Below are 25,425 nucleotides of genomic sequence, written 5' to 3' on the forward strand. Positions count from 1 at the left end.
AAGAGGGCCCTGGAGGCCCAGGCAGAGATCCCTGCAGCAGTGGTGGCTATCAAGAGCCTCCGGCAAACGCAGTACGGAGGGAAGACTGCGGTAATAGCAGTCCCAGCCAATCTGACGGACCAGCTGATCAAGCGTGGCAAGCTGATGGTAGGATGGTCCCAATGCCTGATCAAGGAGCTGGAGCCACGCCAAAGATGCTTCAGATTTCTGGAAGAAGGCCACATAGCGGCCCACTGCAGAAGCACCGTTGACAGAAGCCAGTGCTGCTTCAGATGTGGGACCGCGGGACACAAGGCCGCTGAGTGCCCTAACGAAGCTAAGTGCTTCTTGTGCGCAAGCAGAGGAAGCCAAGCGACCAACCACCAAATAGGCACCCGGAAGTGCCTAATGGCGGGCAAAGGAGCACCAAAGGCACTGCAATGATGCGTCCGATTCAGCTAAACCTGAATCACTGCACAGCCCAAGACCAAGACGCAGAGTGGAGCTTGCGCTACTCAGCGAGCCCTACCGGACGGCGGCTAGAATTAAACGCTAACGTGCCAAAGGTTCAAATTGTAACTTCTATTGTTGACCTTGGTTTTGAAGTCCTTAATATATATTGCCCGAGAAAAGCGAATTGGTAAAACGAACAGATCTCTGAAGAAGACGACAAAGCAACAATCGACTACTGAAAATAGCTCAACTAGGCAGACATCAAATCACTACAGAGCGTGTGCGCCGCAAAAAGGTGTTGCAATGTGTGAGATGCGAACGATTGTCTTCAGAATTCAATCAGTGGTAAATGTGCACCATTAATAATTTATTGTGCATCAATTGTGGTGGTGATCATGCCTTAATGGCAAAGTCTGCCCAGGGAGGAACGAAAAATTAAGAAAACTATAAGCAGGACTAGGCAGGCTAAGCCAAAAAATACAAATTACTATTCAGGCGGATTCATTCCCGATGTTACAGTAAAATGCAATATGTCATACGCCGACATTGCTCGTGCAAATGGGGCGCAACTTGGATCAAATATGGACAAGCAATCTAAGAGAGGATCAAAATCAAGACCTTGGCTTTGGGAATAGATTTCTGACACTGGAAATCGCCATTCTGGAAAAACGCTGGAATAGACAAAATGTTTAAATTACTTGAGGAGACTGTAGAGTCTAACAAATCATTTCGAGAAGTGGTCCAGCTTCTTTTCTCTCTGATTCCAATCCATCATAAAAATTTGATTGTGGAAAGCACGGGGACTAGCGAGAAACGATGAGCTTCGAGTATTCCTACATAATATAGATATCATGTTTGTCGCCGAGTCACACATGCGTGAATGACAGTGCATCTATTTACCAGACTACACCTCTTACCACGCCTACCATCCCAGTGGAATTAGCAGAGGAGGTGCCACAATCGTTGTGTGTTCGTCCTTGTGCCCCAAACTACCCCCAAACACCCATCTTAATGAATGACCAACAAATAGAGATAGTTAAGCTGCAAAAATCGGAGGGAACTGTTGCACTCGCAGCTGTGTACCTCCCATCCACTGAGTGATTGTTGAAATCTATAATTGAGTCCCAACTAGCTATGCTGAGCAACAAATTTATATCAGGCTTAAACCGCGCTTGGTGGGGCAATTCTGGAGACTGCGCTAGAGGCAGATTGTTACAGAAAGTCGTTGCAATACCAATTTTTACTCTCCGAACCCTAGGTTAATACCATCTGCACTGGACTTTTAACAAACGGGTAAGACAGGAGTAGGTTCAACATCCTCATGAACAACTCTCGTCGGACCACACGTACCATGGAAATCCAAGGAGCAGAAAGCATTGATAACGCCGTTAGTATCTTCATGAACAACTTGAAACACTCAGCTGCATACACTACACCAAGAAATCTACACAATAGCTAATATTCTTCAACTATAACGAAAGGTCATAAAAGAATATGAGAGATCAGGAGATAACAGAATCCAATAAATTCACCAGAGACTTGCGAATCCCTTCCATAAGGTACGACAGGAGGATGGTATCGCACATAACAGGACAGAGCAGATGCTTTAGCAACCTGACGCAACGCTTCAGAGCACTCAAATTAGACCATGCGAGCCAGTACCGTTTGGTAGCAGCCTCGTTGGAAACGCCTTCCGAATTGCCCTTCAAGTCGATCCAGTCACTCTAGAATTGCAGTGCCTTGTCAGTAAGCTAAACCCAATGTAGACGTATTCTAATTAGATCGTTCTAACACTATTTGCACTGAAGATATGCCCACCCATACAGCCATTCTCAGAAATAATTGAAACGATTTTTTAATTGCAACATATGCTGACGATACTACAGTCTTAACAATAAGCAGCTGCATTAATATAACAACTAGCGGACTACAGGAGTACTTATACGCATTTCAGAACTGGGCTGAAAATTGGAACATCGGCAATAATGCAGACAAATGTGCAAATGTTACATTCGCGAACCGGATATAAAGCTGCTCTGGTGTCTCACTTAATGGAACAGTTTTAGAGCATAAAACCTTTTACAAATACCTTGGAACATCGGCAATAATGCAGACAAATGTGCAAATGTTACATTCGCGAACCGGATATAAAGCTGCTCTGGTGTCTCACTTAATGGAACAGTTTTAGAGCATAAAACCTTTTACAAATACCTTGGTGTCATTCTAGACAGAAGATTAACCTTCAAAAGACGTGTCACCTCGGTTCAGCAAGCATTCCAGTCAAAGATTGCAAAACTGTCCTGACTGATAGCACCAAGAAACAAGCTGTCCCTAGAAAATAAAGTTAAGATCTACAAAAGCATATTAGATCCTGATTTATTTTATACTATCCAAGTGTACGGTATTGCTGCCGAAACCCACCTGAACAAATTACGAATACTGCAGTCGAAACCCCTGCACAAAATCACTTGTGCTCCGTGGTATATAAGAAACTCTGATATAGACAGTGATCTCAAGGTCACAATAATAGGAGACAAAACTCAAGAGGTGAGCAAAAAAATACCAAGAGAGACTGGATTTACATCCCAAAAGCATAGCAAAACGACTGGGCAACCCTGCACTGCGAATTGCAGATCTCCAGACAAGGACACGAAGAAGACTCAAACGTCATTATCCCTTAAGATCTGCCAGAACGGGTTTTGACTTGACATGTATGAACAAAGTTTGTTTTTATTCATGCTATCGATGCTAAACGATAGCCCCAACACAATATAAACCTATATAAATATGTAAATAAATGTAAATAATTGCATAAGAAAAATTTCTCATTAGATTAAGCTGCCTGGATGGTAGTAGTTCGTAGCATTCCACCGTAATTATACACTCCTTAAGTTCTTTGATCCACTGATTAATATCTGCTGAACTAGTTCCCGAAAACTGTGATACAATTCCATCAAGATCCTTCAATGTAAGCCATGAGCTTTCTGTATTATGAATTTCAAACTGGCGATCTCACCTACACCTGGATTCCGCCTGCGCTCACAATTTCAACCTGTCTGCACATTATTATATGTTACGGATGCAAATGACTCCTGATAACAACTCCGGATCATCAACCTTTTCAATTTTTCCATTATCCGATTTCAAGCCATAGTGAGCAAACAGTCTGATCTGTACTTTTGTTCATTTTTTCGTAAATGTGCAACTACCAGTTCCAAAATCTCTTGCCTGTTCATTTTCAAACTAATGTCTAATTCTAAAAAATAACGTTAGATCAAATATAATATAATAAATATAAAATATAAATATCAAATATAAAAGTTTAAATCAAATATGTCACTTGGGCAATAACTCCAAGGAAAGTTAATTTAAAATACTGCTTAACACTACTTAAGATGGAACTTCTGTTAATGAAGAAGTACAATTACGTAATATTAATACCTTAATAAGGATCATCCAGTTACGTCTTCTTTTTGCGTCGACTTTCTCTTCTCTACAATCCAATCGCTTCCCGCCAAATCGTTAAGTTTTCTACCACTCACCAATGTTCCAACTGTCTGAGTGTCTCAATAACACAAATTTAAATTCGGTCTCCCTATCTCACCAATACTGCTCTCAATATGACGAATTCGTTCTTCTCCAGATCTTTCTTTTTGTCCAGCTACTCGGAGTCACCAATATTTCTCAAGATAGATAGCTCGTTCTTCTACTTATCTTTCCGCACACGGCGCGGAAACATGTGTGAGTGATTATATAAGTTGTGCTTCAATGTGTTGCGCTTGAGATCTCGGCACCGAATGCTCGTCAATTTGATTGGTTTCTATTCCCTCACGCTCTAGGGACGTTATTAAAACCGTCTCTCGGACTACTTGCTCTTATGGCTTGTTTCTGATTCCTACATTTGTTTCTTTAGTGGAACCACCGAAAAGAATTTGGGACTGAAGGTTATGTGTCAGAAGGGCCAACTTGTGCAGGTAGTACGGTCTCAAAATTCCATTGCGGTGATAAACTATGATAAACAGATGGAATCACTGGTTGTGAAACCAGTACAGACAAGTCGGAATCTCTAACTGTAAGGAATTAATAGGATTTCTCCTAATCCTATTAAGCTGCCGATATTAGCAACATTTGGGGGTATGCTGCGATCGACAACTGATCAGCTGTGAAGTCTTGTTAACCAATGGCCGCAGGCACTCCCTTTCGGTAGACTACCACCAGCGGCTTTCTTGCGCTTTGGAGATTCCTCTTATATATATAAAAGAATATATTGATTAAAAAAAAACCAACAATAAATTATTAACAGTGCTGGGGAGAAACAAGGCGACCACTTTGCTATAATAATTATATCTGTGTGTCTAGGACTGGGAAAAATTTATCATCGTATCTTAAATATTTTACGAGATATTAATATATACCGAGAAAAACTGTTAAATTTACCATAGTGTACAGTTTTTATCGCCACTGACACAGATATAAGCTATAGTTATAAGAAATATGCATAAATTTAAAAGCCCCTGACAAATAAGACTCAATTGAAATATATTAAAATTAGAAGTATTTTTTCAATGTATCCCGGACCGATAAATGAAATTTGTATATACAATTAAATATTTGTTGTAAGCGCTACATCGTTACCTCGCTACATTATTAAACACGAAATTTGACTACGAGTGGTATGGTCCTGGTAAATTTTACCCCCATGATGCCCTTCGTGGGTCGTGACTAACACAGTGACACCATTTTTGTGATCCATCCGTTGTCAGACAACAGACAACTGAACTGAACGTTAAAACAGTAACGATAACGGTAGCAACATGGATTCAATGCGAAAATGTAAAAGTGCCATTCTAGAACCATACTCCCAGGACCTTAATGCAATAGAAAACGTGTGGGGGCGGTTGGCTGGGAAGGTATACGAGGGCGGTAAACAATATGCCACTCAAGAAGAATCGATCACCGGAATAAGACTCGGTTGGTCAACGATTACTTTTGATTACATACAAAAAATAATGATACACTTCCCAGACAAATGTGTGAAGTCCTTGAAAACAAAATTGGATTAACTCATTATTAATTTCCTTTAAAAATATTCTAATTTCAATATTTAAGTGTTAATCATCTAATTTTTTTCGAAATAAATCAAATCCTGATGACCCAATTTTGATTTACCCATCTATGGATTGTTTTTCTTTTTATTTAAATAAAAATCTATAAACAACAAACTGCATCTCATAAAAACTTTTCATTTATAGAATTGTTCAACTTTAAAGGGAAAATTTTTTCCAATTTACCTGATACATATTTTTCAACAAAGAATATTACACTCACGTTTACTATAGTCGAAGGGCATCCCCAACTAAGGAATTATCGAGAAGAGACCCCAATACTTAGTGGTTCAAATTACAGTTATCTATTTCAGTTTACAATCTTTAGTTTATACTGATCTAATTTTCGTTAAGAGGGATAACATAATAATAACAATGCAGAACAGTTACCGAACAGTTAATAGAAATTCAATGTGAGATTAACTTACGGTATGGCGTTTTTAACTTTTGCTTGATCATCATCTGCTAAGCTCTGAAATCCTGGGATATCTTCACCTGACGCAAACCAGCCAAGCTCAGAGCGCAATTGGGCGAAGCATTCCAAATGATGCCACAAAGGTTGGCCTCCGTACTTCATACCGACTTCAGTATCATAAACAGTTTTACGTAAGCGAACTAGATCCTTGCTTATTTTTTGTTCACATCCACGACACGTCGATCGACTAGATTTTGCATATTCAATCCCATAGTCTTTTAGTGCTAAGTCAAAAGCCTTGGATCGCTTTTTTCCGAATTGTGCGCTTATAACTTCTTGTATATTTTCTAAGTACATTTCAAAATGTTTTTAAATTGATATAGATCAGTTTAAAATACTTACCCACAAGATCCGTCAATTCCTTTTGATCGGCAAATCGGAGATTTCCAATGTTTTGTATGTCTCCTACTGAGCTGGGTCGCTGATTTTTAAAAAAGCAGGTTTTATGAAACCAATTCGGAACTTTGGCATCATGAAATGCAGACTAAAAAATAGGAAGTACAATAAAATAGTTTCGTGTAATCATCTCAATTTAAAACTTATCACATAAAATTAAGAACGATAAATTATTGGACTGCACTGCGTGTTCGGGCGAAGTGGTCTTATAAAATTAATTCTACTCCGTTGTTGTTAAATGTGAGAATCATGTTATCGTTTTTATGTTGATATAAAATTTTTTAAGTTTTACATAATACAAGTTCCCATAAAAATATTTCAACTGTTGTAAAAAACAATTAAACAAAAGCTTTGCGACTTCAGCTGTGCAAATGTATTTTATCTTATTTCCTATTCCTTTTCTTTTTTTGTTATTCCTTTTCACAACATACGCATATATGCGAATCAAACCATGAACAAAAAATTAAATTTAAATAGTCGTCTTAATTTACAATGAGCTAATACAATTGCTTATTAACCTCATTATTACAAAATAGAATGATATAGTCTAGTTCCCCGACTATAAGATACCCGTTACTCAGCTAATATAAATGCGAACGAATCAAAACAATTTTTAAAAGTGTGGGCGTGGCAGTTTTGTATCTTTGTTGGCGTTAGAGTGGGCGTGGCAATATTTGGAAACAAACTTGTACCTGTCTTTGGAAGCTGCATGCTTAATCTCAACATTCTAGCTTTTAAAGTTTCTAATATCTCGACGTTCATACGGACACGGTATTCTCGATTGGCCTTGTCCTTTTGTATAAAAGTTATGATCTCGAAAAACTATAAAAGCTAGAATTTATGTATCGCTTGCTGTGAAAGTTTGTTTCAGAAAGAACTTTTTTCACAAGGCGAAAATCCAAAACGTAAATTCAGTTGATCTCACAATTTTTGCGGTCCCATACATACAGTATGTCAAGAAACACACTGTGAAATAAGTTGAATTTTTGACTTTAAAAGTAAAAATTAAGAGTTCATTGCTTAATTAAACCCATTTTTTTAAATAATTAAGCAATATTTATTTTACTTATAAATCAAGAAACAAATTAAATATACAAGGAAACAAAATACCAAGTTTACACACTTTTGAGACTGTCAAGAAACTTTTTACACATAAAATTATGCTCTTTTGTAACGATGGGCTAGAAAAACAAAATATCATTCCTGCGATTAAATTTGGAAAAATGTCACTGATGGTTTGGGGCTGTACCTCCACACGTGGAGTGGGAAAACTAGCCTTCATTGAAAGCACAATAAATGCCGTGCAATATCTGGAAATTTTAAGAACAAATTTGAAGGCCAGTGCAGAAAAATTTGGTCTAGTTAGCAACCAGCAAAATTTTAAGTTTTATCAGGACACGATGATCCGAAACATTGTACTCTATGTACGCACCTGGAACCTTTATAACTGTGGTAATGTGATTGATACGCCGCCTTAGAGTCCTGGTCTGAACTCCATTGAAAATTTGTGGGCCTTCTTAAAGAAGAAGGTGGCAAAAAGGGCTCTAAAAAACGTAAACAGCTTATGACTGCAATGGTCGAAGAGTGGGCAAAGAACCCGCTTAAATATGACCTACAAAAATTTACACATTCCATGAAAAAAAGGCTTCAACTTGTAGCCAAAGCCAATGGGGGACATTTTAATAAAATAATTATAATAACATACATGTAATTGTGCCCCCACCGCTACACGATTTACCGTTAGCGATTACATGGCTTACGCCGCTGCTGTCTCCGACCGATGGCACTAACGGCGAATCTGGGTCTTTCAAAGTAAAGTAAGTCAGTTTCATTTTCAATCTTTTATCTGCAGACTGCTTACGACACATACATACAGTATATACATATGTATGTACAACTTAGTAACTTACTTGAACCATGACAGCAATCCGAAGAGTATCTTTAGAAATAGAACTTTTACATCCTTTACAAATGGCTCGTCCAGTTCTTGCATACTCGGCAAGATATGGTAATTCAATATCCATATTACACTGTAAAGGTAGCCAATTTCAAGATATATATTATTTATCGAATTATGTTGGTAATATTTTCCCAAATGATAAAATTGTATATCGATAGTAAAGACTATACAAATTTTGTTATACACGATTTCCAATGATTCTAAAAACTTTGTACAGGAGCTCATTCCGTAAGCAAGCTGTATTCTGTTATACTATGTAAGACTGTTAGCTTTAAATAACTTTCTAATTGAATCCGCAACATTTAAATTCTGTGTCGATTATACACCAGCTAGTTTAAGAAAGGGAAGGTGCACCCTCCACCACCCGGTGGTCATTTGGAATGGTAGTTATATTCTTATAATTACTTATATATATTTGAAAATTTAATGGTTATTATACGTTTATATAATTACCTTCTTATTATTATTTTATTTTTAATATAAAATATAATATATTAAATATATAATTAAAAGCTCGTGATATTCATAAGTTTAAAAAATATAATTTTCATTAACTGAATCAATCTTTATGCTTTGAGGAACACTGACCGTTTTAATTAAGGTCTCAATCTGAACTCAATTAATTGATATGGATTGATTGACGTTCAATCCTCGGTCTTAGCTTTTTAAATATGGACTGTGGATTTTAGAGCTCCAATGAAATAGACAGAGCTTTGGAGTTACTGACTTTGATTTGTTTTTGCAATTTAAATTTAGCTTTGAATAAAGCTGCTGGCTTGACTACATATAATATATTTTCCATAAAACTAAAGCAGTTTGGATTGATTCCTTATGTTAACTTGATGGTTCTAAAATTTTTTGAATGACAATTTGATAATTACTTAGGCGGCTAGAAGGAAAAATTCCAATTATTTAAAAGACTTATTAGGAATATATATTTTGTATCCGTATAAACTCGAGTTGCAAACGCAGCTCAAGTTTATTTTAAAAGACGCCCACTCCCTAGCACTGCCTGTAGTCAAGTAATGGGTATCTGATAGTCGATGAAATCGACTATATCGTTCCCTCATGTTTTTCATTATTGTTGGGCTCTAGATGTCGCTCCGCTCACGCTGCGATCCCTGGTGACCAACTGGTGACCCGGACCACAGCAAAGGCCCCAGCCACTGACGATGACGACGTCGGTGACAGGGGTCATTGTTTCGGGGTTCTCGGTCGCCGCCAGCTGGTGAATATATCTTACCAATTTCTGTTTTGAAATGCACGTAATTAATTCATTTCGTTTTCATTGCGGCACATTCGTGAAATCGATAGAATGCTAAAAAAAAACAAATTATAAGACCAAGTAGAAGACCTTATAATTCACCAGTCTTAGTAGTACCCAAAAAGGGTCAAACTATACAAAATTAAACGAAAACACAATACCGGACAGATACTCGATGCAAGACCTGTCTGTAATATTATCTAACTTAGGAAAGTCAAAATATTTCTCAACAATTAATTTGGAATCAGTATTTAACTAAATTTTAATGAAAGAGTCTGATATTGAACAGCCTTTTCTATTAACAACGGAATATTTTGAGTTCTTACGTATGCCATTTGGGTTAAAAGAACAAGTCGGAAAAACTTGCCATGTTTATATGGATGATATAATAATCTTTTCAAATGCAAATGAACAACATTATGCCGATCTAATTCAAATATATAAATTAGAAACACCATTTCTTGGTTATATTGTTTCTCACAATGTCATTAAAACAGATCCTGAAGAAATTTCCACAATTATGAAGTATCCTATGCAAAAAATTAGAGAGCTTCGAAGTTTTTTAAGCCTCACTGGATATTACCGAAAATTTGTCCAAAATTACTCAAAAATTGCCAAACCTTTAACCAAATACTTAGGAGGAGATAATGGTAAAATTTCTAGGAGAATGTCTGCAAAAATAACAATACAGTTAGATGACCCAGCTGTAAAAGCCTTTAACGAACTCAAACATAATTTAATAGCACAAGTTGAACCAGAATATAACAAAAAATTAACATTGACAACAGACGCATCAGATGTAGCTATCGGAGCAGTTTTATCACAGGAAAATAAACCAATTACTTTCATATATAAAACCTTATATGAAGTAATCGGTCTAGAAATACAAACAGACCATCAAAATTTATCTTTTACAATCTCAGATAAAAACCCGATCGTAGAAATGAAAAGATGGCATTTTTTAACAGAAAGTTTCACCGCAAAAGTAATATATAAACGCGGAACAACAAATGTCGTAGCTGACGCGTTACTTCGAATAAAAATAAATAATATTATTATTAGAACAATCAAGCTCAGATCAAAATACACAGCATTCTACTGAAAGTAGTTTTGAAAATGTAATACATGAGACCCGTAAACCGTTAAATCAGTTTCAGCAAGAAGTGTTATTAACAACGGCGAGGTATACAATACATGAGTCATTGAGAGTTTTAGATAAGACACGACATATAATCGAATGTCATATTCAATTACCTTTAAAAAATATTTTTACTAACAAATTTAATTTTACCAAAATATTTTTGCAAGACGTAGAGAATAATGAAGATAAGGACTAGATGAAAATTAAAAAACAAATCAATAGATTATATTATTGGCCAAATTTATTTATCAAATTAAAGGAAAACATTAAAAATTGTACCATTTGCAACGAAAATAAATATAATACAATTAAAATCCTGATAGGGAAGCTCCTATTCCAACTAAAGAAGGAGAAAATTTACACCTCGATATTTATTACGCGCAAAATCTTATTTTCTTAACTTGCATTGTATTCAAAATTCCTAGTAGAAAAATAAACATCGAGAATTAGCTTTAACAATTTCCCCAAGCCAAAGTAATTATGACTGATAATGAATCTCTGCTCAATTTAAATCCTTTCGCATACCCCAGACACAGTACCTCGAACGGACAAGTTGAAAGGGAACATTCAACATTAACAGAATTAGCTCGTTGCATAAAAGAAGAATTTAATCTCATTGACTATTCAGAAATATTTATCAGAACCGCAAAAGAATTCAATCAGAGCATTCATTCTACAACAAATCAAAAACCTTTTGATATTCTATATAATAGAATTGAAGAACACTCAAGAAAAAATGTTAGAAACACATAATGAAGGTCGTTAGGAACGAGAGATTATCATGAAGGGCAAGTGGTTTATGAAAAGAAACATGAAGAAAGATATAAACTAAAAACAAGATATAAGAATCAGGTTGTTAAGGGAAACTTACCTTACAAAATAATAATCAATAGTAGAAACAGAATTATTCACAAAGACAATATTAAGTTTTAACAAATATTATATTTCTTTTAAAATTACAGAAAAATTATTTCTTATTACTTTTAACACCATTCGTAATGATAGCCACTTCAGAAATTGATTACTCCAATCACGAATTTTCCTGTTCAAAGATAAAAAGGATGTTCTTACTTATGAATCATATGCCGACTTATTCCACGTAAATAATTAAATTTTTTATAAAGAAATAATCAATCTTTAATCAGGATATATAAAAAAAATGATACAAATAAAAGGTCACAATGGGAAATAACTTACGAACTACAGTAAATCGAATAATTTTGTCACAAATGATATCAACTAGATCAAATGGGGAATTAATGAGTTAGGCACTGTTTGGAAATGGTTAGCTGGAACTCCTGATCACGATGATTTCATTACAATACAGAATGAAATACGACTTAATTGAAAACAATAACCAACAAATTGTTTAACGACATAAAATCACTTTCCGATCGCACTTTAAAAACATTTTTATTGATCAAAAATTGCCGTTGTGTGGTTAACTTCCTTTACACTTAAATGTTCGAGTCTGTATTCGTTATACTCGAATAATTCATTATTTATCGTGAGGCTATCTACATCGTCGTCAACCGACTTGGGATCAAAGTGCATCATTTTCCACTGTGTGTTACTTGGAGTGGATATTTGTATACGTCATAAGCGCTGAGAACATGAGTGTAATAACACGCCCACCCCATTAAACCTGCTGTCCGGGAGCACGCCAGAACACCCCCCGCAAGCCGGACCGATAATCTCGGCGGGGGCCATGACTGTAACTCCACAGGACCATGGGCCTATATCGGCTGGGGGCGCATCAAAACTGCGGCGTGTAAAGCCACCTTTTTTGCAGCCACAGCTTTCTTATGATGGCACTGCACCACGGACTCTCTCCACCGGAGTAGCTGTTGGCTCGCAGTTTTATTATGGATGACACAGCACACTGGACTGTGACCCGTTTGTGTACACCACAGCTTTAGATATGGCACCATCAACATCCAGTACTCAGAAAACAGGGGAGGAGTTAGATCGAGCAAGCTTAAAAAATGGTGTTGACGCGTCTTAGCCATCGGCGTCGGCATTCCCAAGTTGCCCTAGGTTGCAAAATTTCGAGCTAAGCAACAAGGTCAGTTCTTTTAAAACCGCAACAAGTGTTTTACAATCCCAGCTAAATCCAGACTGTGGAAAGGATTGAAAAGGATCCTACCCAGCTGTTGTTTTCAACATAAAAGAAATATTGGCACCCGCGTGTATCTAATAAATAAATGTTGTTTCCAAAAAAAAAACATTTTTTTCAAAATGTCGATGGTACTAAAAACGGAAAATATATTTGTTAAATTAATAGGTTGTCTTCCGACAGTCGAGAGAAGCCGGCAACCATATACAAATACAAGTTTGTATTTCACTAGTGTGAGAGTCTTCCGTATTTCGATCAGACATTAATAGCAGAAAATATGAGAATACATTAATAAAATTTGGACAAAAAAGTAGTCTCCGGAGAATAATTTTGAGAATGCACGGAAGGAAAAGTTCACAAGCATATGTAAATCAAATTGTAGGGATGCGGTATTTGAATGCTACGGTGCCTCAACGTCCTGAATAAAAACACCACTCCTTATCGGCCCGCATAATAAAATTTGCCCCAAAGTATAATACATTTTCATTGTTAAATCGGAAACTATGCAGTTGACGGCAGAAAGGTGGTAAAGTTAGTCTTAGGCCCTGCGCATTTGGAAAACCTGTATATTGGGGATAGTATTTCTTATATAAAAAGTTAGGAACAACGTGAATATATGCAGTGTGCATCTTCTTAGTTGCATTCAATCTTCGGTTTAATGTCATTAAAATATTTATCAATAAGTTTTATTTAGACGTGGTTTGGGTTGAGGTTTACTTTTAATGTCAAGTGCCTTCCTCATTACATTTAAGTGTAAAGTAGCCGTAAAAATACCAAACCATTGAAACGTATGTTTGCTAACGTGTAAAAAATAGTGCAGCTGTCAATATTGTTCGGATAAAAGCAAACCCGAAATTACAGGAACAGCTATCTACAGTTATTTTATTTATTTTTTTTTTTTAATTTTTTTTTTTTTTTTTTTATTTATTGAATCTTCTTGTATAAGAACTAACAATAAGTTTAAAAATCTTAACTATAACAAGTATTTTTTGAACAGTTGTATTATTTTTCCAGCTGTTCTATGATTAAACGGCCCTAATAATTTATTCGCTGGGTTGGTAGGTCCTTTCGCCGGAGACGGGAACGGCTGCTGAGCTGGATTAGACCTCGCGCTAGGTGGTTGGGGTGCGTGTAAAGCTTGCTATGGTATTTTTCCTTAAGTTCCGTGATTGCGTTGGTAACTGATGGGATATTTAGGTCTCTTTGGATGTTTTCACTCCGAACGTACCACGGTGCCCCAGTGATGGTTCTCAGAATCTTTGATTGTGCTCGCTGTATGATGTCAATATTGCTGTTGCTGGCATTGCCCCATAACTGTGAGCCATAGGTCCAGATAGGTTTCAATATAGAATTGTAGAGCAAGACCTTGTGATCTAGGCTGAGCGGAGAACCAGAGTTGATGAGCCAGTGTAAGTTGTTGGCTTTGAGTTTAAGTTGGGTTTTTTTTGGCTTCAATGTGCCTGCGCCATGTGAGTCTTCTGTCAAGGTGTACTCCTAGGTACGCTACCTCATCTGCTTTCGGGAGTGGTATGTTGTTCAACAAGAGCAGAGGACAGTCTTGTCTGTTTAGCGTAAACGTCACGTGCTTGCATTTTTGCTCGTTTACTTTTATTCGCCAGTCTGTTCGTATGGACGTCGAGATCTCAGGAAATATAAAAGCTAGAAGGTTGAGATTCAGCATACAGATTCTAGAGAAATAGACAAGTTTGTTAAACTATTTGGCACACCCACTCTAACGCCATTTGCTATTTAGCCATGTCAATTTTTATCGAATTTCCAAAAAAACTCTAAAGCCAACAAACCGCCCAAGTCTGACACGCCCACATTTTTGAGAAATGATTTAATTTTTTTGGATTAAATGAGTTGTTTGTCAATTTTCATCGCTATTCCGAAAACATTTTGTGCACGCCCACTCTGACCCCCAAAAGCAGCCCAAATTTATTACGGCCACACCTTATAGCATTTAAATTAATTTTTTGCCTCGATTTCTACCGATTTCCTGAAAAAATTTTAACATTCTCGGTCACACTTGGACCAACTGAGTAACGGGTATCTGATAGTCGGGGAAGTCGACTATAGCGTTCTCTCTTGTTAAGTACTGCATAATACAGTATTTAGATAAAAGGTTAAAGAATATATGTATATATTGTAAAATAGTTTTTATATTTTTTATTGAATCCCGTCAGTTGACCAAGGACAACGCTGAGAAGAAATATTTTGACGAAGGTCAAAAGAAGTTCTTTATTCGGATATCAGCTTAAGACTAAAAATAAAATGTAAGTATGATTGAGGAGAAGCCTCACTGTTTTAAGAATACTCTATTTTGGGAGAGCAATGCTCTTGGATCCTTAAGTTTAGAAGATTCAAAGAGAGCAGGCAAAACTGCTTTAGGATTTGTTTCCAAAGAAATGATTTTTAACGCATAATGCGCAGATGGCTTACAGTATGGAAATTAAAGAAGTGCCTTATTGTTTATAGTTCTTCGAAATAATGAAGTGTCCGGTTTGGGTGGCGCAAATACCTCACTATGTATATTCATCATCAGGATCACCAGTCTATCCGGCCTCCGAAGTACTTAATACTGATAAAATGTAAAATAATAAAAATGACTTCATATACGTATTTCTGTCGCCGCTGAAGTTAGGTCCCGACCTGGCGGCCGTTGCGATACATCGGAGTAGCTCCAAGTATATATTAAAAGGCGACTTAAATTGCTTAGCTTTTAAAAGTAGGGAAGCTCCATGTTATTCAAAAATATGATTTATGATTAAATTATTTTTAGATATCGGTACACGCTGCATGTAAGTACATACGTGTTTTTTTTACGTAATTTATGTCCGGTGCTGACAATTATTGTCCCTTCAGCTCCGGGATTTCGGAGATGGCCACGTCTGGATTTCAGCTCGCCAAGAAAAGAATATGCCGAGCTCGGCAAATGGCCGGTGGTACTTCGTGACAACTTAACCGGTGTCAGGAGCCACGTTTAGCAACACCCGGTTTCTCGTACTATTATCGATCTTTTTTGACGGTTCTTTCAACCTGCCGTGTCAGCCGTTTCAAAGTTTATTTGACTTGCATGGGTGTACAGTTCGATCTGAGTTGTATAATTTCGTATTGTATTATTGTTGGTATTGGTAATTACACCCGTTACTTGTAGAGTAAAAGGATATACTATATTTGTTGAAAAGTATGTAACAAGCAGAAGGAACCTTTTCCGACCATATAAAGCATATGTCGGAGCGGGACTCTTCGAATTCTGGGTATTATTTCTATGATTTCATATTCTGATGTAATTGTAGAATTGCGGTAAAATTCTGACAAGCACTGCGGGAAAGGCACGGACAGCCTCTGCAGCTGAGTGAGGTCCGATCGGGTTGTCATAAATAGTGTGTTAGAGTAAGATGACAATGTAGTGAACGGCAGTGAGTATAGACATTAGAGAATATGAGGAAGAAGGTAAAAGTAAGAAAACCCCTGCAGTGAAGTTTGACTGGTTGAGCTGATCGGAACTTCCTGGGCTGCCGCAACAATATTACAAAGCTAATAAACAAAACGGATGAGACTCCCCAGAATTCGATTTTTTTGCCATAAAGTATTCAAACTTTGTACATTTTGTTGTTAAATCACAAATAGTTTGCACACAAAATGGACCGTGCGACCACGCCCTCTCTCTCTTTTTTTTAAATATAATAAGTGTGTTTAGATATATTGTTTTATGAATAATCGCCCTCTTCTTCTTCTAGTTTCCAAGTCTGAACTCGAATCAGAATCAGAATGTGAATGTTTAAAATTAGACTTCAAAAGACGTTTTTTCCTATTTTTTCACTCTCTTTCTCTTAAACAAATTGTTGATAATAGTGGGTCCGAGGAATCTATCGCTTTGTGTAAAATATCACTCATCGTATTGATTTGACTATTTTTCCTGGCATGTAATAGTCGGTCCCTTTTGTAAAGTTTATTTCGGGATTCATTCGCATTTTCGCCTAGGCATCCAAGTGGAACCAACGCCCAATTATTGATTTGAAATCCATGGACGAGTACCTTATGGATCGTTGGTGATATAGAGATTTTGTAGTAGCACTTGAGCAGTATTTTCCAGTACATTTATACCCTCTGGTCGGCACTGTAATTTTGCTTCGATCACATCATTATAGGGCGGATATATGTCGCTGTTATGGCTTTTATTTAAAAGCCTTGTGCTTATATATTTGCTGTGCTGTCTTGGAGTTTTCAAAATCACGAACAAGAATTTTTATCTTAGACGCCATCCACTTAGTATGTTTTGCAATATATATCGGTCAAGTTGTCTGTTACTCTCGGGCAGATTTCTTTTAATGAATAATTCAAAATGTAATATTTTTTTGGCAATCTCTTCTCTGTTTCGATTCCAGATTATTGTTGTAATCTGAAACATAAACATATTGTTACGCCTCCAAATGTCCAGGAGGCCGCTATTTTTGAACTCGAACTTGCCTATTATATAAAATCAAATTGTTAGAAAACGAGCAAAAATTAGCAAAAGATATTACTTTATTGTCAAAGAGAATAGTTAAAGGTACAGACGTTTTTAACTTTTGTCAGAAATTGTCAGAAAATTAGTTATACTCCACGAAACACAGGGGACACTTTAGAATTATCTGTTAAAATACACATAAACACAACACAAAAACAGTACAACTACACATATATTAACTACATACGCTAAAAACAACGTACCTTCGATTTTTGTTTCCATATTTTACCATAATTTATGGATGCGTATTACAATCGTGCGAATCAACAATCGTACCACTTGCAAACATAAGAAAATAATTTGACGGTAATTGTCCTCAGCTGTTAAACATTGCACCTTTAAAAGCTCATAAAAAGGAGCTTTCGGTCAATTTTGTTTTCTGTTTTTTATTTATATGAAATTTTTTGTTTTAGAAAATAATTGCTAAAGGACGATATATTGACATAAAAATGTAGACTTTATGCCAAAGAAATCGAATTCTGGACCATAGTGCAACGCCAAAATTCTGCGCTGACAGCGCTGGAGCGGATCCACCTGCATGGTGCATCACTGTGGATTTAATCTTTGCAGATAATGCGCTCGTAATAGCGTTGAGCAAAGCGTTAGAAGCCAGTGCATCGCAATGGCTGTCGCAGATATGCTTCGCTGGCATCACATGGCCCCAGTTTAAGGAACTGGACGTCCAAAACCTGGAGAGAGCTTGGCCCAGAAGAAGTCGCAATGTCACCTTGTTGCTGTCTAAATGGAAGGCCAAGAATTTGGAGGAGCGGTAGCGTTGGCTCACATGGCACAACTCGATAATAATTTGTTGCGTTGGGTGTTTAGGACTAATATGGTGCGCAATCAGCTTCTGCAACAGGTTCAAGCTTACGCCTTCAAGACACGTAACAACGAAGATGATTCTGGCCCAGAAAAGAAGAAGTTAAGAGCGCAGTTGCAGACCATGTGCCATTTTTGTGGGAAAGTTGGCCAATCGGTGTACTGATTGAATCTGGTAAATTTAGTATTTACATATCCAAAATTATCAATGCCGTTCAGAATAATGCACCTGAGAACAGTGTGGAAATAATTTTTGACATCAATACAGAATTAAGTGATAATAATAAATATAAATTAAGAAATATATTGGAAAATTATGCCGATAGTTTCGTAATTGGGATACCAAATAAGTAAACAGGTGCATTGGAAATTGGTTTAATAGATATGAATAAAACTGTCCAAAGGCGCCCATATTGACTCAGCGCAGATAAGAAGCTGTTAGCTAGAGGAAAGATAGAACAAATGTAGTTCTCCATTTGCAAAAAGAAGGACGGTAGTGACGGGTTGTGTATCGATTATCGTGAGCTTAACTTAAATACGATTTCTTATAAGTTTCCATTGCCACTGATCTCGGATCAAATAGATCGTTTGGGGGGTGGTAAATATTTTTCCATTGCAATATAGCGAGTCGATCTAGCCATGTCCGTCTGTCGAGATCTCAGGAAGTATAAAAGCTAGAAGGTTGAGATTCAGCATACAGATTCTAGAGACAAAGACGCATCGCAACTTTGTTGCCACGCCCACTCTAATGCCCAAAACTGCCACGCCCACACTTTTGAACCAATTTTCCGATTTTTTCATAATTTTCTTAGTCTTGAAACTTTCTAACAATTTGCAAAAATTTTGCCACGCCCACTCTAACGCCCTACAACCGCCCAAACCTGTACCGTCCACATTTTTTAACCACTTATCGATATTTTTTCATAATTTTATTAGTCTTGTAAATTTCTATCGATTTGCCAAAAAACTGTTTGCCACGCCCACTATAACGCCCCAAGGCTACCAAATCGGTCACGCCCACATTTTGTAAGTTTTTTTTAATTTTTTTTTTTCTAATTTTATTTCCCAATAGTTTTATATAGTTTGATATATATCGTGTCATGTTTTTCCTATATTGAGGCCTATTTATTTGTATTTGTGAAAACTCATACTTTCATCAGTTCACTGACAACGATGTCTTCTCACGGTCGCGTTCAGCGAGTTTAATAGCCAGACTTCAAATCGACGGTTTTGAAGTTTTTGGCTTTTTCGAAATTCCCCAATATCATTGAGTTATTTGGCATGGGGTATTTGTCGGCTACCGTCCATTCGTTTAGTTGGCGAAAGTCCAGTACTAAACACATCTTTTTATTGCCCGCTTCGTCAGTGCCTTCCTTGTCTACGACCCATATAGGGTTATTGTAGGGGGACTTCGACTTTTGGATAATGCCGTTTTTAAGCAGTTCCTGAATTTCGGCGTTGACGAAGTCAACTGGCCCCATGGGGTATGAGTACAAAATGGCATAAATGGGCTCCTCGTCAATCGTCCGATTTGTGGCTACCACCGACGTATTGTATTTAAGAGCCTCATAAGGATCATTTTTATAAAAGCACTCTAAGGGTGGTGCGTCGGAGCACCCTACATTGATAAAATTGACATCGGGGCAAGTGTGATATCAAATTTCTCTACTTTCTTTTGGGGACTCTGCCGGGCGGATCCCTTTCAACCCCTTAAATGTTCGGATGAAATTTTTGCCGCACCCCTGTCTACCAGGTTTTATTTCGATCCCCGCTTCTCTTCGTCTGATGACGGATAGCAGAGATTTTCCCCTACAAACTTAATAGTTTCAGAGTCGTACTCTAGAATGGCATCGTCGTCGCCCTTTCCCGCTGCACTGGAGGGTGCAGTGGTATAATCCATGTCGAAGGTGTTCGGGGCCTGATCAACGTGGTTGACACTTTGCACTTTGTGAGGGGCCGAGCGGCCACACGCGGCCGGCTTCGATTTTTGGCAAGCCAGGGCGTGGGATGCATTGTTTTGTAGACTGACGGGTCAACTTCCATAGGATCCGGTGTGTTTCCTGGAGCCATCCTGTAGCTTCGTGGAGCCAAATACACCTGTGCCCTGTGCATGTCTTTCTGCTTTGCCGCGAATAGCAGATCTGTCAGGTTGCGCCTGAGTCCTGAGAAAAAACGCGCAAGGAGTCATCCCAGAAATTCTCACACAGACGCACACGTTGCTGCCGATCCGTCATACGGCAAAATTACCTTGCTGGTAAGCAAGGTTACCATTTTAAACAAAGTTTTACTAGTATCCGTATCCAGCATTTTGACGATAATGGTGGAAGTGTGACTACCCTACTTTGCTTTTTGACTTAGAGACTCAGTCAAGTTGCAAATAATAAGATGATTTCACGATAGTCGGTGATTGTCGGAGTTTCACTCGATTGGAGCTTCAATGAACCTTCAAAATGAACTGACTTAAAAGCTAACATAAAAAGGCAACATTGCGGCCTCTGCCAATATGCAGAACTCTGCCGACTACGTAAGAGATTCCGGCCAAACGCTGTATCAGCAATTTGATCAGTGCTAGTGTCCGGAAAATCGGTCCGGTTAACTTAGTTAACTTACATATCGCAAACTCAACTCTTTGTGACGCAGAATGCGCACATTAAGATTTATATAAGAGAAAATAATTAAGATACATAAAATAAATAAGCATAATATATATTGTAAGCAAAAAACAAAAGATAATCCTATAGTCGAGTTCCCCGACTATCAGATCCCCGCTACTCAGCTAGTGTAAATGCGAACGCAAAATTTAATCATTTATCTGGGATATCGATAGATATTAGGTAATAAATTGAGAAAACATTTTAAAATAAAATATCTTTAAAGGTCCTGGGATCTCGACATTCATACGGACATGGCTAGATCGGTTATTGATCGTGATCAGGAATATGCTTTATATAGTAGGAAACGCTTCCTTCTGCCTGTTACATACTTTTCAACAAACCTAGCATACTATTTACTTACAACAACCAGGTTGGAGCACAAATAACGAGAAGTGGAAAGTCAAAAAGACAACGAGGAATTCCGAATAGAGGATGGTAGACTCGAATTAAAAACCTAAATAAATGGAAACCGAGGAATGCAAAAAACTTGGAAGCTATGTGTAAAGGAGGAAGAAATGCAGCGAGTGCTGGCAGAACACAATAGCACGGAGCCCGCCCTCAAAACAGTGAATAGAGTAAAAGACAGATACTTCTGGCCACAATTGACAAGAGACGTGAAGATGTTTGTGAGAAGGAGCATGTGTTGTCAAAGATACAAAGTGTCGCAACAGTAAGCGGCTGGAAAAATGCTGACAAGAATTGCCGAAGCGCCCTTCGAAACTCTGTGCGTAGACTTGGTGGAACCACTACCACGGACCCAAAATGTGGACCAATTTTCGAAGTAGAATTAGCAGAAATTCCGCAAGCAACGGCAGAGGCATCTGTACGAATCTGTCGGGAAGGACTTATATTGAGGATTGGAGCTCCAAAGATTTTGATTTTTGCCAACGGTGTATAGTTCAAAGGACGTAAAATGATGATTGCGCAGCTTTTAGGAGATGAGCAAAACAAATGGACGAACGAGTTCCAGAATTAATGCTGGCGTACAACAGGAGTACCTCGGAATTAACGAAATACAGTCCAGCACAACTCATATTCGGTAGGGAACTTGGACTACCGAATACGCTGTTGATACAGTAAGTGGAAAAGACTTGGAAACATACGCAAGGAGGCAACAGCGCACATGAAGGACGCCGCAAAGCAGCAAAAAAAAGAAGAAACCCGGTCGTCGGGGATCTGATCTGGCGCAAGACACACTTCCTATCAAAAGCTGGCACCAAAATATGACGGCCCATGCACTATGGGTAAAAAGCCGGAAATTTTGTTAATGTAATTTTTTTGGGATTGATATTTTAAGGCTGATTTAATCTTTGATTCCCAATAACAAGATAGCATAAAAATAATTTAAGAACATTTTTACAAGTAATAGTTTATTTTTGGCGCGCTTTCAAAGTAAGCTGATTCAGAGGTGCTTCGAATTGTGAAAATTGGCGGAAAAATTGTCTTCATAGTAAACTTTGAGTTTATTTTTAATTATGGAAAAAACAAGTCAGAGTTTGTAAAGTAATAGTTAATATATGTTTTTCGATAATTGTGTGTTGTTGTTGAATTGTCCAATGTATTGCTTGTGAGTATTTTTAATTGCTTACTAACAAACGTTCTAGTGTTCTGTGGAATACTACTTTTGAATGGCACAAAGAAGCACCAAGGTTAATGTTGTATGTTTTTAACAAATATATGTGGAATCAAATGGTATTAATGTTTTTTGCCCCTTTTTGCGAAACATTTTATGTTGTAGGTGTGTATGAGTTTAGTCATGCCGTGCTGCTGGATGTTTGGAGCAACAACAAACGTCATGCAGACGCTTTTAACAGTTATATTTTGGAAAATATAAAAGAGACCTTTGTGACTAAAGAGCAAAAGATTACGATTTCAAAGAAAGTGAATCAATTTATTGCTTATGTGAACAAGCACTTAAGGAAATGCAATAGAATGTTGGAGCGATTCAAACGAAATCATTCATTGTGGCTTCCAGCCACAGCCAGAAATGACACTATGCAATGGTCGAAAACAGTTAACATATAAAGATGCAGCAAATAATCAGCAAATAAGATGGCTGCAGAACAAGGGCATTGAACACCACTTCTCGTATATGCTGCTTCAATTTCCGCAAAAAAAAAACGAAGCAGGCAGAAACGGCCTTTGTATTAAAAAAAAACATAAGCAGTGAAAACATACATGATAAAAAAAAAGAAAATTGAGACAAATCATCCTATTAAAATGAGTGCTGATAATGCTTTAGTTTTCTTAATTGAAAATGGATTTACAAAGCAGCAATATAATAATATAAAAGCGCTCAATAAGCAGCAAGGATGCCCAAGGATTTTCCCTCCTTATTCAAAAGTAGCAGAAGCTAAATTGAAATGCAGTCCATCCGAACTAAAATTTTCTGAAACAAGGGCAGAAGTATCGTTGCCAGATTTGATAGATACATACTTATAATGCAAGAGGAAGTTTAAGATGTTTGCACAGGTACAACTAATTGTACATTAATTGTGAGCTATGGCTTCGATGGATCTAAGGGATAAAGCACGTACAAACAACGCTTTCTATCAAACGAATAACCAAATTGTATTGTGATAGTCTTTCCTTTGCTTCCCATATAATAGTGTTCACAGAGACTTGGTTAAAGCCGGAGATACTTAACTCCGAAGTCTTCCCAGGTATGTACACTATACTTAGGTATGACCGTCCCTCCAGACGGGGAGGTTGAGTCTTAATTGCGGTTAGATCTACCCTCGCATCGGAGGAGCTACTTTTTGACGAGTCCCGTAACTCTGAATTCGTATGTGTAAAGCTGTCTTTTTCCGACAGATCAGTTTATATTACGTGCTCCTATATTCCGCCATCTTCTAATTTCCCAGAATATCAGAATCATCTGTCCGCTATCCAGTCCATCTTGAATAAACTTTCTGACAGGGACCAATTGGTAGTTCTGGTGATTTTAATATACCTGGCACAATGTGGTCCCCAGAAAAACAATCGAATATCCTTCTCCCTTTAGCACAACATGACTTTATTGACGGCTTGCTCGACTTATCGCTGTCGCAAGTTAATTCTATTCCAATTTCTCTTGGTCGACTTTTGGATCTATGTTTTGTAACAGGTCCTAAAAGTGTGTTTCTGTCCAGGGTAGTGCCTCTTACTCAACCTGAAGATCCATATCATCCTACTTTCGAGGTGGCAATCGACATAGGTACGGTATTAAAAGTAATTTCAGAGAAGTCAACAAAGCGAATTCCCTGTTTTCGCAAGGCAAATTTTCGGAGGCTAAACAATTTTATAGCTGGCTTTAATTGGTCCGATCCTTACTCCTGCAACATAATGGCGGATGCTATTAATATGTTTTATACCGCAATTAAATCATTTTTTGACTCTTGTGTTCCGATGTACTATCCGTCAATCTCTAAACCTCCTGGTTTAATAAAGAGTTGACACACCTAAGAAATGTAAAGTCCAGACTCTATATGAAATTTAAAAATACCGGTTCTCAGTCCATCCTTTGTAAATATTTAAGCGCTCGGTTAATTTTTACCGTGCTTAATGCTCAGTGCTACAAAAATTATTTATCATAAACCGTTGTAAGTTCCAGTTTGCACAGGATCCGAAACATTTTTATAATTTCGTTAGCACTAAACAAGTTCTTACCCTTCCTCGCTATTTTTTGAAAACACTACGGTTATATCGGATTAGGCAATAGCCGATCTATTCGCCAAGTTTTTTCAAACAACATATTCAACTTTACCTCATTCCGAACAGCCATACTCTTATGCAGTATCTAATTCGAATCTAATATTTTGCGCCACTATAAACGAAAGCTCACTGCTTAACGATCTTCAGCGTGTTAAACCGGTCTATTCGCCAGGTCCCGATGGAATCCCTGGCTGTGTGCTCAGATTCTGTGCGGAAGCCTTGTGCAAGCCTCTACTGAAACTGTTTACCTTATCTTTGGAATCTTCACAATTCCCTCATATATGAAAGGAGTCCTTTGTGATTCCTCTTCACAAAAAAGGTAGCAAACTGGATGCAAGCAATTACAGAGGAATCTCTAAATTGTCGGCTATCCCAAAACTTTTCGAAAATGTTATCACTCCTCATTTGCAGCACCTTTGTAGATCAATCATATCACCGTGTCAACACGGTCTTATGAAACGCAGATCTACAACCACTAACCTTTTGGAGCTAACTTCTTTCGTAATACAGGGTTTCAAAAATAATCTTCAAACAGATGTCATCTACACTGATTTTAGTAAAGCATTTGACTCTGTTAATCATTACCTTCTAATAAGAAAATTGATCTTATAGGTTTCCCTGTTGATCTTCTAAATTGGATTTCAAGCTATCTGAATGGCAGGACACAACAAGTCCTCTTTAGAAATTCTTTATCTTCTATTCTCCGAGTCACATCCGGTGTCCCACAAGGGAGCCATCTTGGTCCGCTTCTTTTTATCTTATTCATTAACGACCTCCCCTTAATAATAAAACATTCGCGTGTACTTATGTACGCAGACGATGTTAAATTATGCCTCCAGTACAAGGGCACTTCTTGC

At 37.5% G+C, this 25,425-nt stretch overlaps 1 protein-coding gene and 1 long non-coding RNA gene across 6 annotated transcripts in view; one reads left to right on the forward strand and one right to left on the reverse strand.

Moving 5' to 3' along the window:
• The window catches only part of LOC117145926 (poly [ADP-ribose] polymerase), a 48,625-nt gene extending 40,127 nt beyond the window's left edge, over positions 1-8,498 (reverse strand). For 2 of the 5 annotated variants that reach the window (XM_033311789.1, XM_033311790.1), the window contains exons 1-3: positions 8,319-8,493; positions 6,355-6,496; positions 5,966-6,299 (exon numbers count right to left, since the gene is read on the reverse strand). In XM_033311789.1, the coding sequence (XP_033167680.1) occupies positions 5,966-6,299; positions 6,355-6,496; positions 8,319-8,432 (590 nt within the window). In that variant the 5' untranslated portion in view covers positions 8,433-8,493. Of the gene's footprint in view, positions 1-5,965; positions 6,300-6,354; positions 6,497-8,318 lie in introns of all 5 variants that reach the window. The other 3 variants (XM_033311786.1, XM_033311788.1, XM_033311787.1) reach the window with 3 other exon arrangements.
• Positions 8,499-10,425: 1,927 nt separating this feature from the next.
• LOC117144697 lies at positions 10,426-18,503 on the forward strand. The gene is made up of 3 exons (XR_004459653.1): positions 10,426-10,815; positions 15,076-15,165; positions 17,816-18,503. It is a non-coding gene; the product is annotated as an uncharacterized LOC117144697 (long non-coding RNA).
• Positions 18,504-25,425: the final 6,922 nt, after the last annotated feature.

This window comes from Drosophila mauritiana, chromosome 3R, assembly GCF_004382145.1.
Source record: "Drosophila mauritiana strain mau12 chromosome 3R, ASM438214v1, whole genome shotgun sequence".
NCBI lineage: Eukaryota > Metazoa > Arthropoda > Insecta > Diptera > Drosophilidae > Drosophila > Drosophila mauritiana.